We start from the raw sequence: 15,825 nt of genomic DNA on the forward strand, positions 1-15,825 counted from the left end.
GTGTTTCACAAATGTTATTTGGAATGGAAAACACTCATCATTAATAATCTTTTAGTGGCTTATTCATATATTTATACAACATTAGAGTCTCTTTCTGAGGGTAAATACCAAAAGAGTCACTGTCTCTGACAAAATGAGTATATGAAGCCCTCTTGTGGTCTACACGTGATCTGGCCAATCACTCAGAACACTCACTAGAATTTAATTGAATTTGCTTGTCTCTTGTGCCAAAACATTCGCATTTCTCCTATTGCAGTACATTTAATTCTGTAAGACTTAAAGTGCCCTAAAATGTAGTCATTATTAATTACATCCAAAAGTACTCACCAAAACTGATAACCTGAGTTATACCTGTCCTCTGAAATCACATGATTTTTAAATGCAGCTTTGAAATATACAATCATAAACATGCTGGACTATTTAAAACATAGATTTCTAAAACTACAAGCCACCTTAAATTTTCAATATGGTGGTTGCATTATACCATGTGATGTGTAGATGAAGGCTGAAATGGTTCCAAATATCCATCAAATAAAACTCAGGCCAGGACAGACACCAATGTGGGATTTTTAATTGGCTCTTGTGAGACATTATGATCATTTCAGAAAGCATTTATCAAGAGAGTATTTATCTTGTCTAATGAAACATCTGCAGGCTGGACACTATGTATAGGAGTTTTCATGCAAATCTTATATTCATTGTTCCACAAGCTGTTATCTTCTGGGTGCAAGATAAGAACTTGTGCATGCAAGAACATTTGCATTTTTAAAAGTAATGATCCTGTGAGCATGCTTAACTTCCCCATACATACATACAAATGTGCACAGAAGATGATGACACTGTTCTGACAAGAAAACAAGTCTTTTGGTATGAAATGTGGAAAGGAAAGAAAGAAATGTGCGTTTGTGTTGCACGTACACAAGATGTACTCTCAAGAAATGCTTGTTTGTTTGTTTGTTTATGTTTTTATCGAACCCTGATAGGGGTTTCTAGAATTAGATTACATAGTAATCATGAAAACACTTCTTTGTTTAAGAAACCCAGGATGACTGAAGCACAAGTGAAGGTAGATAAGTGATCGGTGTTACCAAAAATGACATTTTTGCAACGCAGTGCTTAAATGTAGCACCAAGCTCGCTCTCGCCGGCTGTCCAATCAGAATCCAAGAAGCTGGAGCATGTGTGTCGCTCGGGCGTGCGGATTGAAGCGAATACGCTTGAGCGACGCGCCTGGCGAGATTCCGCTCATATAGAGGTAAGACTGCTGAAACAGTCAGTAAGCAAAGATTTGTCATTAATTTTAGCATATGTTTCCATGTTGGAGTATTACTTTTGCAGCCGGAGTTATCTAATGAGCCCGGCGGACCGCCGGTAAACTGTCTTCACGGTACTTTTGTCTGACTGGTGTTTTTAATTCACGCGCGAGCTAGCCGAAGCTAGGTGGTATTAGCTTGTCAATGCGGTCGGTAGTGGCTAGCTGTTGTACCGTTATCCGTCGAGATACATAATGGAATTGTACAGCACTGCTGCTCTGCCTCCCCATTCTGATTGTCTTCAGCCAACTGGCGACAGTCTAAAATAGTAACCCTTACACTTTGTCCTCGCCCAAGCATTGTTCTTAGCACGTTGGCTGGTAGTTTCTTGCTACCTAGCTGGCTAACCCGGTTAGCTGCTGTCAGATCTTTGGCACGCCCATACTAAGTGATTACACCTATGTGTTTGTACGTGAGGTGATGTTAGCGTCCACTTTCATTAGATGTTGCCCAGAGGTTCCCTGATGGCCATAACCAGCGCTGGTCATTTTACACTTGTTAAAAATGGAGAGATGCTAACTTTGGTTGACATAGCTTAGCCCAGCTGCTGTTAGCATGTCAATGCGTCATCGGCCTGCGCTTGCTCAACACTGCTGTTGCTGTAGATCGGTGAAAGTTAGCTCAGCTGGTCTGCCTGTCACTCTTCTGCATCGGTTTTAATTATAAGCCTTCAGCGCAGGTTATTTTTGGCAGTTCAGTAGCTTCTCTAATTTACAAGGACTCACTGATGAGATACAATTGACAGTATTCATCATTCACTTTGGTGTTACTTCCATAAGTTACTTACTCACTTTAATTGCTGACGATGATTACATGGCTTATATAATCTCATATACTTCTAAACAGAGGGAGGAGCTGACACTTGGTCATGGAAGCCAATAAAGGTAAAAATAATTTTTATATTTTTCCCACTGGCCACGTTAAAGTAATGCATCTGATGAGATTTGTTTACTTGATTTGACTCTGTACCTGTTGGTTGTTAAAGGTATGTATGTTTAGTAAGTTTTTCCATTACTCAGTGGAAAAAAAAAAGTCTTAATGCCAGCTCTTCCAGCAATTATTACTTCAAATATGCAATTTGTTGGCAAATTGTTAGAAAAAGTTGTGAAAAATGAAATCAGATCCTCATTATGCATATTACAAATGTCCTTTTCATGAGCTTTTTCCAAATCAGCACTCCACTGAGATTTCCCCTTTGAAGATCTAAAATGATCTTCTAATGGGATCTAATGTAGGGCATTGTTGTCATTGTTTGACCTCTGTACTGCCTTTATTACCATTGACTATAACATTTCTCTTAACGGGCTTAAGGTTTTGGCTAATAATAATAATACATTTTATTTGAAAGTGCCTTTCAAAACACTCAAGGTCGCTGTACACAGTAGAATAAAAGCAACATAAAAGCAAGAAGTTTGCTTCTTGCTTTTACATAAAAGCAAGAAGTTTCATAAAAGCATAAGACATAAACAAATAAAATAGGAGAGTGGAGAGGTTGGCTCTCTCTCTCTGGCTGTCTGTGGACTTTTTTAAGCTGTTACTATAAAACCATATCAAACATGGTTTTATATTGCTAGTAACTGCTTTATTCCAAGACAAGGGCTAGGGATGTTAACTAGTCCATTATTTCACAGTATTTGTTGACTGTTGTTTTATTGATTGGTTTACCTTATATTGTATACAACAAGGTTGCAATTGGCTAAATATTAAAGTAATATTACATGTAATTACATTTAATACACATTTTTGTTATCATAGTTTTGAGATGAACATCTCTACTAATGTTGTATGCTGGTTTGGCAGGTAAAGGGGATCAAGGGATGCAAAATCCAAGTGGGCAGGTGGACAGACCTGTCAGCTTCCACTTCTTGGAAAGGTCAGTGCAACTGAACTGTGATTCGATTACGTTTTTAGATATGCTGAAAATGAAAACACTCATGATTAAAATTTATTGTTCACATCATTGAGCGTTGTAGATGTCAATTCAAGAGAATTGCAACTTTTAAAACATTAAGGCTAATTGTAACTAAATAATTCTTGAAGATTTATTTCCCCCTTGCATTGACCTTTGTGTGGCACAGAACATATCTCATTGACATTTTTCTTGGCATTTGACACTAAGGAGCCAAAAGTTTGCAAATTACTTAAATTTCCATTTGGACAGCATGCTCAAAAATGCAGAATCACTAATGTAAAATCATATGAAATTATTCAGTACAGTGAACTATTCTGCTGTTATGCATGGCATAAAACAAAACCTTTCACATGTACAACAAAGCGAGTTTTTGGATTGTTGGCTTGCTCCAGTCAGCAGATGAATTTGATAACTGACACTATTGAGTAATTTCCTACAGCTGATAGTTGTTTTTTTTTTGTTTTTTTTATGCAGTACATATAAATAAAATCCCTGTTTAATCTCCTAAAAACAAAAACATGATTTAGTTTGTTGTAGACTCTCAACAAATGTTTAGGATTACATTTTTTCTTGTAAGACATTTTCCTTCATCATTTTCTAATGACCCTTTGTTATGTTTCTCTTCCCTTATAGCATGCTTCCCAAAGCAGTGAAGAGGCGAGTGCATGCCTTGAAAAGACTACAGGTGCAATGTGCTAACATAGAGGCTAAATTCTATGAGGAGGTTCATGAGCTTGAGAGGAAATATGCTGCTCTCTATCAGCCACTGTTTGACAAGGTACAACAGATTTTGTTTTTATTAACACATTTCCTTAAAGTTATTTTACGTAACACTAGGCAGATATTTTCGTTTACTCTTTATGTGTTAATGCAAACAGAGTAAATGCTAGCTTTAAATATAAAACTGAACAAATCTGTAAGGATCACTTGTGGTGTTTCCTATACGAATGGGTGTTTAAGTATGTCTCTGGCCTAATCAGAGGTCAGCAAGGCTGCATCCATTGTGCTAAATTGAAAACTGCTGCACCAAGTAGTCGACTGTCCTTTGTCAGTCAAGGCTATTTCCAGAGATAGGGACAAGAAGTCTGCCATTCTTAATCACGCTGGAGACTGGCAGCTGTAATCCTGCTGCACCTGTCCTGTGTGCATGTCGTGTGAGTGTGTGTCAGTCTCTCTCTCAAATGGTGTTGGTGTCAGTCTGCAAGCTGAAAATAATCCACGCTTGCCAAATTAACGTTTGCCTGCATAGTTATATTTCATCAATATATTGAAAATTCTGTTAAAAATGTTTAACTTCACCATAATGTCTATCACAGAGACGAGATATCGTCACAGGAACAGTGGAACCCACAGATGAGGAGTGTGAGTGGCAGAGTGACAGAGATGAAGAGGAGGAGCTAGCTGTAAGTACAAATTTGATTTTCCTTTAGAACCTGATACCACATTTTAATGTAATCTTGCTGCAGTGTGAACTGTCTGATAATTTGGTAATAAATCATGATCTTAGTTCGACTGAATATAGATTTTTGTGAACAGTGAGTGTTGATTATCGCTCTGTCAACTCCTTACAGGAGGAAGTAAAGGAAAAAGCTGCTATTGAGGATGCAAAGAAAGAGGAAGCCACACCAGAAGAAGACCCAAAAGGCATCCCTGAGTTTTGGCTCACTATATTCAAGAGTGTGGACATGCTTAGTGACATGCTACAGGTACATTTCAGTGACTGATGATCCTCTTCTCCCTTTTCACTTACTTTATGAATAGTACTTGACTTGTCTGTTAATCTCGTGACAGGAGCATGATGAGCCCATCCTAAAACACCTGAAAGATATTCAAGTCAAGTTTTCTGAGCCTGGAGAGCCAATGGTCAGTGTCTGCCAGTGACTGTAATTATGGTCGATTATCATTAGTTACTTGGGCAAGATTTAAGTCGTTGTGTTAAATTATCCTTTTGTTCCTTCTTTCTTAGAGTTTTACATTAGGGTTCCACTTTGAGCCCAATGGTTACTTCAACAATGCAGTTCTCACTAAGGTCTACAAGATGAAGTCAGAGCCTGATCCCTCAGATCCTTTCTCATTTGAAGGACCAGAGATCATTGACTGTGAGGGGTGAGAACCAGAGCTTAATACATATGGTTGTCAAACTGTGGTAAACATGTGATGTTAAGTTTTAACTCAGAAATAGATGTGTGGTTTGTGCAGTATTTATTTATTTTTTTTGTATTTTCTATATAAATCTGTTTCTGCATCCCACATATCATCCTCTTCTTAGCAGGCCTTCCAACTTCTGCCTTTTTCTTGCATATTTGCTTTTTGCCGCCTCTCACTTTTTTATACTTCCTCTCTCTAGCTGTCAGATAGATTGGCACAAGGGGAAGGACGTGACAGTGAAAACCATTAAGAAGAAGCAGAAGCATAAAGGGCGTGGCACTGTCCGCACTGTTACCAAACAGCTCCCCAATGACTCCTTCTTCAACTTCTTTAATCCTGTTAAAGGTGAGAGCACACAGACACGCATAATGTTTGGGATTTCTCAGGAACTCTCAAAGATACTTCTCTCTTTAAATAAAAAAAAAACCCCAAAAAAACCCCACAAGTTGAGAACTGTGTACAGATCTGCCAAACCTCCACTCAGAAATTTGCTTATGTTGCAAGAAATGGGTACACTTAATGGGCTGGTAGCATCTGTTTACATGCAGGTAGTTTAAAAAATATGTAAGCACATAATATGAGCTGTTAATCATGTATTCAACTAAAGTGAACAGCAGGTGGCAGCAGAATCACTTTTTGAAATTGTTCAGACAGTGCCATGAGTAGGTGTATCAGTCAGTGTAGCTGTTGCTGCTGTTCATTAGTCAGCTTTGGGACTTTTATAAACTTTGGTTTTACCATTATTTTCCAGCTTGAAAGGCTTGTTACTGTGATGCTAAACAGTGACTTTAATGACTGATAAAGAGATAATTAAAAATTTTAGGTTTAAGGTAACCACCACCTTTTAATGACATCATGTAGTTTATTGATGTTATTATTTATAACTAATTTTAACAGAGCTGGCACTCTAGGTTCTTTAAACAATATTAACTGTATTCCGAGTACCATAGGTTCTTTTTTTAAGGCATTTAGCTTACTGAGTTTAAATTAATTTGGTGTTAATTTAATTTAAATGAACAAATCAAACCATTCTGATATTAGGCAACCTTATTGAAACAGTTGCCTCATTTAAAAACGAGGCAGGTCAGTTTCAGTTGAATAAACATCAGGTGAATAATAAAGTGTCAGTTAGGCAAATCTTGAAAAAAATCTTGATATTCTTATTCAAAAGATCATTAAGTCAGGGCAGGATACACCTTCAATGACTGTGTCGTCTTTCCTGTATAGACAGCTTACCTGTCTGACATGCCTGGACTTATTCTGACTTTGAGGAGGTGACCTGATTACTCGTTGGCTGCACCAATGTTTGCCCTACTGGTTCAGTCATAGTCTTGGTGTATGACTAGTGGATATAAATACCTCCTTGTCAAGTGTGCTTGGGTGTGCAGCTCTTTGGCCAGAATGGCCATTAGTAGATAGGCTATCATTCAAAGCTCATGTGAACATGCACAAATGCTGCATGTGACTTACCTGCTGTGCACCTCATTGACATATCAAGATTTTGATTTCTTGAAAATTTTTATTGGTAAATAGTTGCCAGAGAAAATGTTGGCTTTTGACTATACATGTAGTTTTGCATGTCATAAATACAACTTTTAATATAAAGCTTGATATCTCCATCTGCCCTAGGAGGAAGCTTATTCTCAGTAGTTACACTGTCGTTTTGTGTGTGTGTGCGTGCGCGTGCGTGTGGGACTTCTTTATAAGCAGACCTGAACTATGCCAAGTGTCATGAATATAGTGCTGCAGCTATTAATTATTTTAGTAATCAAGTAATTTATTGAGTAATTGGATAAGAAGTACTTTTGTCTCAGTAATGTGCAATAATAAATATTATAATAAAGAGATAAAGCACAGGTCAATAAGAACAACTAAACCCTTTGATTGTATACATGCTATACAGAAATTTTATTTTTTAAAGAAAAATAAATAAAAAATATATATAAATAATCTCAAACAGTCCAAGTAGGGCTGTGCGATATGACCAAAATCTCATATCCCGATATAAGACATTTATCGTCCTGACAATGATATAAATCATAAAAATGTAATATTTTCTGTGGATTTCTCGCTGTGTTAAACAGATGGTGGTGGATGGAACAGCTACAAAGTTTGCCTTTCTTCACATCAGAGTTTGTTGATCAGGTGCTTTGATGAAGGACTCCTGCTAGCTTTTTTTTCCTAGTACTGCTTTTAATGGTGATCACAGAAACGCCGCTGCTGTTTTGGACGCTAGAAACACATTTTCTTTTGCTCACCCTGAGCTCACCGTCTCTGTAACGGCTCTGCCTCTTTGCTCTTTGCATTGTGTAAAGAGATTCCGTTAAATTGGGTCAATGTCATCATCACTGCTGATGTTGTGTTATTGGTATTTTTGTTAAAAACTGGAGGTTGTTTGACCTAATGTTGTAAAAGTTTTTTTTTTTTTATTCACACGCTGCTTCTCAATAAGTTTGTATTGCAGGTTTGTTTTTAGTTGTACATATGGGTAAAAAGCTCCCATTTGCGTTTAACACATTGACGCGCTACAGAGCTATGCATTAAATGAAACATCGAAGGAAAGAATTTGTGTCAAATTTGTTATAATCAAATTACTTGATGATTCATTGCAGCCCTACATGCATAGTCTTATATACCAAAAATACTGTTGCGCTTAAATCGCATGCTTCACTAAAAATCTCTGGATAAATTTCTATTTTCCTTCCAAGACTAGCACTGCTAGTTGTAAATCTTAAAGTGTAAGACTGTTGGGGTTCTGCTGTTAAACTTGTAAAAAATCATCTGTCATGTAAACATGATAATATTGACCTGACAGGTACAAAATTTGCAAATAATAATGTACTATAAAACTTGACCACTCAGATGTACATAACACTGACCAGTGTGGGCACAGCCTCATAAGTGTAACGTCTCAGTTTCCTCTAATACAGAATTGTTCAAAGAACAGGAAGGATCAGATGATGTCGCTTTTAGTCAGCGTGGTGGAGCACAAGTGTTTGCTCATGGGCTGTCACTTCCTGTGTATGATAACCTCGCTTTGTGATGTCATTGATAACCTACTGGGTCTTCATACCTTATGTGAAATTCAGCTAATCCCATAAATCTTTCCATTGATATTGGCCTTTGTTTTAATGAATCTTATTTTTACCCTCTCGTCCCGTTTAAATCCTTTCTGTCATCGCTTTGATTCAGTGTGTTAATATACATTTTTTTTCTTTGCAGCTCCACCAGATGGAGAAATGGTGAGTATAATGTTGCTGAAATGTTCTTCATAAAGGCATTATTGCACCATTTCTTAGGTATTACATTCTGTTCAATCTGTCAGATTTGTGTGATAACGCTCTATTCTATTCTTGTTTTATAGGATGAAGACTCTGAGTTCACCCTAGCCACAGACTTTGAGATTGGTCATTTCTTCCGTGAAAGAATAGTTCCCAGAGCAGTGCTGTATTTCACTGGAGAGGCCCTGGAAGATGACGAGAGCGTGAGTTTTTGCCTCAGACGCATGCACTTTCATACACGACCATATAAAAAACTGAAGCCACAAGTTGGATATTTGCAGACTGACTTTGATGCTTTGGTTTTTTCCCCTTCTTTGTTTTTGTAGTTTGAAGAGGAGGAGCTGGAGGAGGGAGAAGAGGAGGTAATTATTTGTTCACTGACAAACACTTGAAATCTTAAGAAATGCCCCTGACTTTCACACAGGGATTAAAGTGTACCACCTCAAAACATTTAAATGATACTAGTTACTATAAATGTGACATTTTCTTAAGTATTTCTTGCATGTTTAAGTGTCATTTTTCTGTTTGTGTCTAAGGAACAAGATGAGGAAGGTGATGACGATGATGATGAGGGAGACTTTGATCCCAAGGTCGGTTTGCACCCTACACTTCCTTCCCTATCATTGTAAATTATCACAATTTGAACCGTTAGGTCCTCAAAAGTTTAATTTAGTAAGTCAAAGTTTTGATATATCCCATAAGTTTGGCATATGGATGGTAAAATGTTTTGTCAGTGGTAGAAACAAGCTTATGTGTGGGATTTGCACCAGCTTGATCACTGTTATGTTCATGTAAAGTAGTGTCGTTTACTCTGTTCTTAATGAGGGTCCGCAAACTCCTGCAGGATTAAAGGAACCTCTAATTTTGTGCCTCCAATTTGTAATGCACACAATAGCAAAGCTATTCTTATTATGTTTTTAGCATTTTTACTAAGTGAAGAAAGCAGAGTTCTTTGGATCCTTTTTCCATCTGTAGCTGTGTTGCAGTCCTGCTGAGAGTTACTTTAGCAGAGTGTCAATGTCCTGTTATGTAAACAGTCGCCTTAAAAAAACAATATGACAGTTCCTTGACTTGGTTTCTAATTTTCTCTTGTAAATGCACAGGCTGCACAAACCTGACTGTCAGGATTTGGCTTCAATTTCAAGCCCTAACAATCTCAATGTTGTTAGACTGCTTTGGGGAAGCTCTGGTTATATAGGAGACACTGGTTATATATTTTATCACCAGAGCCTCAAGATCTCAATATTTCAAGTAGCTGTTTTAGGAGACCATTACTTTCTCTTGAGTCATCTGTTCACTGCAGTGCAGTTGTATAATGTCCTGTGCTGGAAAACTGCTGATTGAGTGACCTGTTCATACAGGTTACGTCTCATTTCTTTCAGGCTATCGGATTTAAATTTTTAAAAAAAATCACGTGATAACAGATGGTGTAGTTAAGATCACTATACTCCATACTTCCTCCATCACACTGGACTATCACATAAACACATAAACAATGTGTCCTGAAAACATGTAATAAGTTAGTAGTGTTATTTTTATAAATTTGTCTTTAAATTTTATTTTATCTTTTTTCCCATTCCCGGATACCACCTCATCACCCATTGTTTTTTGCTTCATGGTGCTCATTAATAGCAATGTTTCACTGCTTTTTTTGTCATTTATTTTTTTAATGTAATGTTTTAACTTCATACTGTTGTCTCTCCCTCCCCTGGATTACCCCCTCTCCCTTACAGGCATAATCAAACATTCTCACCCCATGCATTTCTAGGTAAGGGAGAAATTAGGATGGCGTCCCACATACATCACACTCGCTCGTCCAGTGGCTTTGGTTTATTCTTGCTTTCCTTTTCTTCTTTACCTCTTTAATTTTTGTTAACATTCCCACCTCTTTAGGACCCCCAGTTTACATATTGAGTAGATCGCTTCTGTTCTTAGTCATGCTGGTTTCCATCTATTTACATTTCTTGCTTTAGACCCATTCCAGGTTTCTAACAATCCTCCCTTTGCTGTACCAAACAAGGTGCTTTCTTTCTTGAGCAGTTGCTTTCTAGCTAGCTGATGTTGAACAGTTTCATTGCCTGTCTCGTTTCATTTTTTTTCTTTTTCGTCTTTGTTCCTTGCAGAAAGAACAGCCCCAGCCGGCTGAGTGCAAACAGCAGTAACCTTGGTGATCAGGGGAGGTGGAGACCTGCTGTCCATCAAATCAGTTGTTAACCAATCAGCAAGTCCTACTACTTGTACAGGCTCCGCCTTTTTACAAACTCTTACCTGAACGCAATAGAACGCAAACCAAACTGCGTTTTTTACTATGTGCATGACTTCTTTTTCTTTTGTCTTGCGCCCATCTCGTCCCGTTTATTTGGCTTCATTTCAGCCCAAAGCATAAAGTGACTTGACTCTATGTAAATTGCCATGGTATCATATAGGAACAGTTGTCTTTAATAATATGGAGTAGGTTACTACTGCAAAACTCAGAGCATTATTAGATGAAAGTGTTTAAAAATAAGCAAAAAAGGATTGGATCCCAAACTTTAGTTTTCATGGAAATCGGTCAGTTACTCAGGGTTTTTTAAACACCAACACGATGTGAGTTTACCAGGAAACTGCTGAACAAGTTTGACTTAATCTTTCACTGGGGTTGTTATCATTTGTTTAGTATTTTTTAAGAGACATACAATTTAATTTACTTTTTTTAAATGTTCATTGTCATGTCATTGGACTATTTATTCTGGTGTCATGCAGCTATGTGATACGGTGCATTTTGGGGAACGCTTTAGGCCCATCTGCAGCTATAGGCTCAAAGCTTATTTGAGCATAGCAGGTTAACAAAACGTGAATACTGCCAATTTTTTTTTTTTGTTTGTTTTGTTGTCGTTTATTTTTTTGTTTTTGTTTTTGTTTTTTTTAAAAACATGTTCAGACTGAAGATTCATGTTCTGCATTGATAGTGCTCTCTTCTGTTCGGATGTAGTGGAGTAAACAAGCATTTACACTGAGCACACTAACTACAATCACGAGACAAGCATGTGGTTATATATTTCCATTTTCTTCAGTCACCCCTGAAATGCTCCTTGCTCTTGTTTTAACAGCTTGGTGAGAGTACTTTTTTAAATTACAATGTTTGACATGAAAGACAAAACTTGAAAGAATCTTGAATTTCCCCCCCAGCCCAGGCCTCACATCCAGTCTGAATATTCTCCTCACAAATGACAGAGTTAAGCAGTGGCCAATCCCTAGGCTTTTTGTGGCTGTTTCATAAGATGGCACCTCTGGTATGTATCTTACGCTAAACAAGTGTCATTTAGAGTCAGCGTTGGGACACAAAGTGTGGATAAAATGTAAATCCTGTTGCCAAGAAGCCAAAATGAAAGACGCTGTTCTGGTTCATTAAATTGTTTGCCAATTGTCGTTAACACAGTGTAATCTAATTCAGCATTTAAAGTTGTTTCAGAATATATAAGTATTTGTTATTGTCTACTTATTGAATCAGTAGAAAGTGGGAAAACAAATGGGAGAAGGTGCCAATGTATTTTATATACTTCACTGGGATTTTGGCCATTTGTTTTGGGCGCTTGTGCCTGATGACTGATCATCAAAGGACTTGACAGCAAAATATTATCCACCCCTCTCTCCCTCTTTTTAAAAAAGATTGTTGATCTTGTTAGACAGATCTCAGAGCCACGGTTGACATCTTCAGATCTACTGCATTGGACCGTGTGCAATGGCCTTAACTGGTTCTTATTCACAATTTGTTACTTGCGTAATATTTCTTTTCAATTTGTACAGTTAGTTAAAATATTCTATTAAAGTTGTGCGACATGGAAATGCAAATTCGTTGTCCTTTGTGTGTTTGTGTTTTGTGTTGGTTTAGCCAGGAACACAGGTAACCCATCCATCCATCCATCCATTCGCTTATCCTTTTCAGGGTCGCGGGGGGCGCTGGAGCCTATCCCAGCTGTCATAGGGCGAGAGGCGGGGTACACCCTGGACAGGTCGCCAGTCTGTCGCAGGGCCAACACACAGGGACAGACAACCATTCGCACTCACATTCATTCACACATTCACACCTAGTGACAATTTGGATTATCCAATTAACCTATCCCCACAAGCTGCATGTCTTTGGACGGTGGGAGGAAGCCGGAGTACCCAGAGGGAACCCACGCAAACACGGGGAGAACATGCAAACTCCACACAGAAAGACCCCGGCCTGATGTTGGAATTGAACTCAGGACCTTCTTGCTGTGCGGCAACAGTGCTAACCACCGTGCCACCGAGCTGCCACAGGTAACCCTCTTTTTTTATTTTGTCTAGGAATTAAGTGGATCAGGTGCTGATAATCAAATGCACTTTGAGTTATAAGCAAGTGTTTGGGGGTTTGCTCATGTGGAAGATTGTGATGCGTTACGATCAGGAGGAGGAAAGGAAATTTGCAAACAATTTGGAAAGTTCACGGTGCAAAAGATTATTCACATGTGGAAAGCATTCAAAACTAGCCCTTTTTTTTTCTTTTTCTTTTTTTTTGCATGAGTGAACATCCCAGTAGATTAACTGCAAGGTCAAATCATGCAGTGCTCAGAGAAAGTTCAAAAACCTCAACAGCTACATCTCAGACTCTACAGGCCTTTACAGACATATTATAATAGTCAGAAAAATACTGAGCAAGTATGGCTTGCTAGGAAGAATTACCATGAGAAATCTCTACAGCATGACACCCTTCTCAAGTTATTGTACAGATGAGACAATACACAGTGCTACCTTCAGGGAACGCTAAATGTCATATCAACATGCTGTTGGTGGGGTGATGGTTTGGGTTTGTTTTAGAGCCACAGGATCTGAACACCTCTCAGTCGTGACGACCATGAACTCAAGGTGAAGCCATCTGTTTGACGGTTAAAGCTGGGCTTAATCCCATATCGGCAAATCTACAACGGAGTAGCTTGAAAAGCAAAGAATCAACGTGTTGCGGTGGCCCAAGGTCCAGAAGTCAACTGAAATGCTGTGCATGAATAAATCCCCACAAATCGAAATTAACTGAAACAATATAAAGAAGAGTGGTGCAAAATTCCTTGATACTAATGTGACCGACACATCCTAAATTTGACATGCGGCACACAGGTTCCTCGTGACATATTAAAAATGTCCCTGGAGAGCAAAGCACTTTGTCTCCTGCTACTGAAGCTGCTCTGTTGTATGTCCTACCCGGTGTTGCTGTGGAGTGCTTTATGTGCTCTGGTATTTTTTCTCAGGTGAATGCACATGCTGTTAAAAACACATCAGGTGATGATTTGCAAATGATTGACTAAAGCTCTGAGCAGCGCATGCAGTTGCAGTCTCTACATGAGCAAATCAGCTGAGCCTTTTGTCCATCACAAACACCATAGTGACAATGTTAGAGCAGTTTGGTATCCAGGCTGCAGGAATTTTGGTTTCAGTCTGTCCAACCTCAAGAAAGGCAACCACTTAGTGTGGAATTCTGTCTTGCAGATAGAGAAAGCATGCACACTCCTTTGAGAAATCCTTGTGATGCATTGTGGGTGATAATGGCTGAGGACTCTGAAGTTTCTGGAGGAGAATATCAACACGGTGCTGACATGGGTGCTTTCTTATCCTGTCAACTCATCCAACAACACTTACAGCTATGTGTGTTTATGCCTCTCTTCGTCGGGGCATAAAAGCGACAACGTGAGACGGCAGGAAAACATTTTGGATTACACCAAGATGACAAAAAGGTGCTAAAATAAATGCATGAAGGGAATAAGATGTGAATTCAGATCTCTCCATCCTTCAAAGCAGACAAACCACAGACTGAAGTCTCTACTGTAACTTTGGGGATTTTGCTCTCAAGACCTGTGAACAAGACATTATTCATACTGAGACTGCTGCGTGGGGGTTTGAGGATCGCCTCACTGTAACAAGGAGTCCATTTGTTTCTGCATTTTCATGAACTAGACCAGGGAGGTGGAACTCCACACTGGAGTCATGATGGCTGCAGATTTTATTGTTACTTAACAATAAAAAGTAACTTTTGAATCTAAAAATGGTAGCCAAGGTAAATGTAGCTTTTCAAGCTACAGTGAAGGTTCATCAGCTTACTGCCGCTTTGCTGTTTATTGTTTAATCACATATTCATACAGTACATTGATAGGAGGACTGAGAGGATGGTTAACTTCTTAACAGTAAACAAATACAGAGAAATCCTTTTAGAGAGCTCTGAGGGAGGGAGATAGTTGCGCATGTTAGCAGCCGTAGAACAAAGAGGAGCATTCAGATTATTCTGACACCTCCTGCCGTCGTGTCCTCATCATCTAGCTGAAGGGAAAAGGGTGCAGTCTTCTTCCAGTCTGACTCTGAGCTGCAGCTGCACCTAACGTCCCACTCTTGGCCTCAAGGTGGTACTGGCAGCGTTCCTACGTGTACGTGAGCACACATACAAGTGTGCCTGAACAAGGTTGTCTGTGTGGAGTGTTCTGTGTCGTCCTCTCTTATTCGGAAGTGATGTGAGCCAGCCTGAGTTTCAGAGAGAGAGAGTGAAACAAGGGATTAGAAAGGCGCTTTATGCTGGTGGTGCTGGGTTGGTGTTAAAAAATGAATGAGCTGAACTGGAGCCTTGATAAAAGAGCCCATTTCCTCTTAGATCTGATGTTATTGGTGGTGTTGCACACTCTCAGTACAGACAAAGATATAATCAGAGACATCTTTGAAACTCTCATTAACTTTTTGTCCTTGTTACTGGATGACCGTGGATGGTCACCACTTTTTTAGTGGTAAATAGTGACTATTAGGTTGCTAAGCTAACATTGCGACATTATACCTTTTTTGACATTCAATCTTCAATCATGGAAATCACCTTACAAGTTTACACAGTAACCCTGCAACTTCAAATACACCCAGTGTCACAAAACCAGCTTTTCAATGGATAACTTGTGAATTTGGCAGAAAAAAGCTCAATCATCAGCGAGAGAGCTGAGTTATAAAGATAGTGGATATTCAATCTTGTCATTAAGGCCCACGATCAGAAAATGCATTCAGTGTAAAAATGTAAAGTTTAAAACGCAACTACAGGTCATACAATCACAGCTAGAACAGAAGAGGAGCTGCCAAAAACACAAAAGTCCAAAAGTTTACAGAGGTTGAGACAAAGCAATAACATCAAGTAGAGGTTGCAATCAAAC

General features: G+C 38.7%; 1 protein-coding gene across 5 annotated transcripts; it reads left to right on the plus strand.

The window, feature by feature from the left end:
• The first annotated feature begins 1,139 nt into the window (after window positions 1-1,139).
• nap1l4a (nucleosome assembly protein 1-like 4a) lies at window positions 1,140-12,484 on the plus strand. Of its 5 annotated transcripts, XM_026176481.2 has the most exons (15): window positions 1,141-1,254; window positions 2,159-2,196; window positions 3,113-3,185; window positions 3,858-4,002; window positions 4,541-4,627; window positions 4,796-4,930; window positions 5,016-5,087; window positions 5,191-5,330; window positions 5,572-5,717; window positions 8,595-8,614; window positions 8,737-8,856; window positions 8,980-9,015; window positions 9,190-9,243; window positions 10,387-10,421; window positions 10,777-12,484. In XM_026176481.2, exons 2-14 carry the CDS (start codon window positions 2,181-2,183, stop codon window positions 10,390-10,392), a joined length of 1,050 nt encoding a protein of 349 aa, XP_026032266.1. In that variant the 5' UTR covers window positions 1,141-1,254; window positions 2,159-2,180; the 3' UTR covers window positions 10,393-10,421; window positions 10,777-12,484. The 5 variants fall into 5 exon arrangements, with proteins under 5 accessions (XP_080161010.1, XP_026032266.1, XP_026032262.1 ...); XM_026176477.2 differs by lacking the exon at window positions 10,387-10,421; XM_026176478.2 differs by lacking the exon at window positions 10,387-10,421 and having other exon boundaries at window positions 1,247-1,370.
• Window positions 12,485-15,825: the final 3,341 nt, after the last annotated feature.

Source organism: Astatotilapia calliptera, chromosome 7 (assembly GCF_964374335.1).
Source record: "Astatotilapia calliptera chromosome 7, fAstCal68.1, whole genome shotgun sequence".
NCBI classification, from domain to species: Eukaryota; Metazoa; Chordata; class Actinopteri; order Cichliformes; family Cichlidae; genus Astatotilapia; species Astatotilapia calliptera.

Coding starts and splice junctions, on each gene's coding strand:
- nap1l4a (XM_026176477.2), top strand. Junction 5,718..8,594: donor CTTCTTTAATCCTGTTAAAG/GTGAGAGCACAC, acceptor TTTTCTTTGCAG/CTCCACCAGATGGAGAAATG. Junction 9,244..10,776: donor AGGGAGACTTTGATCCCAAG/GTCGGTTTGCAC, acceptor TGTTCCTTGCAG/AAAGAACAGCCCCAGCCGGC.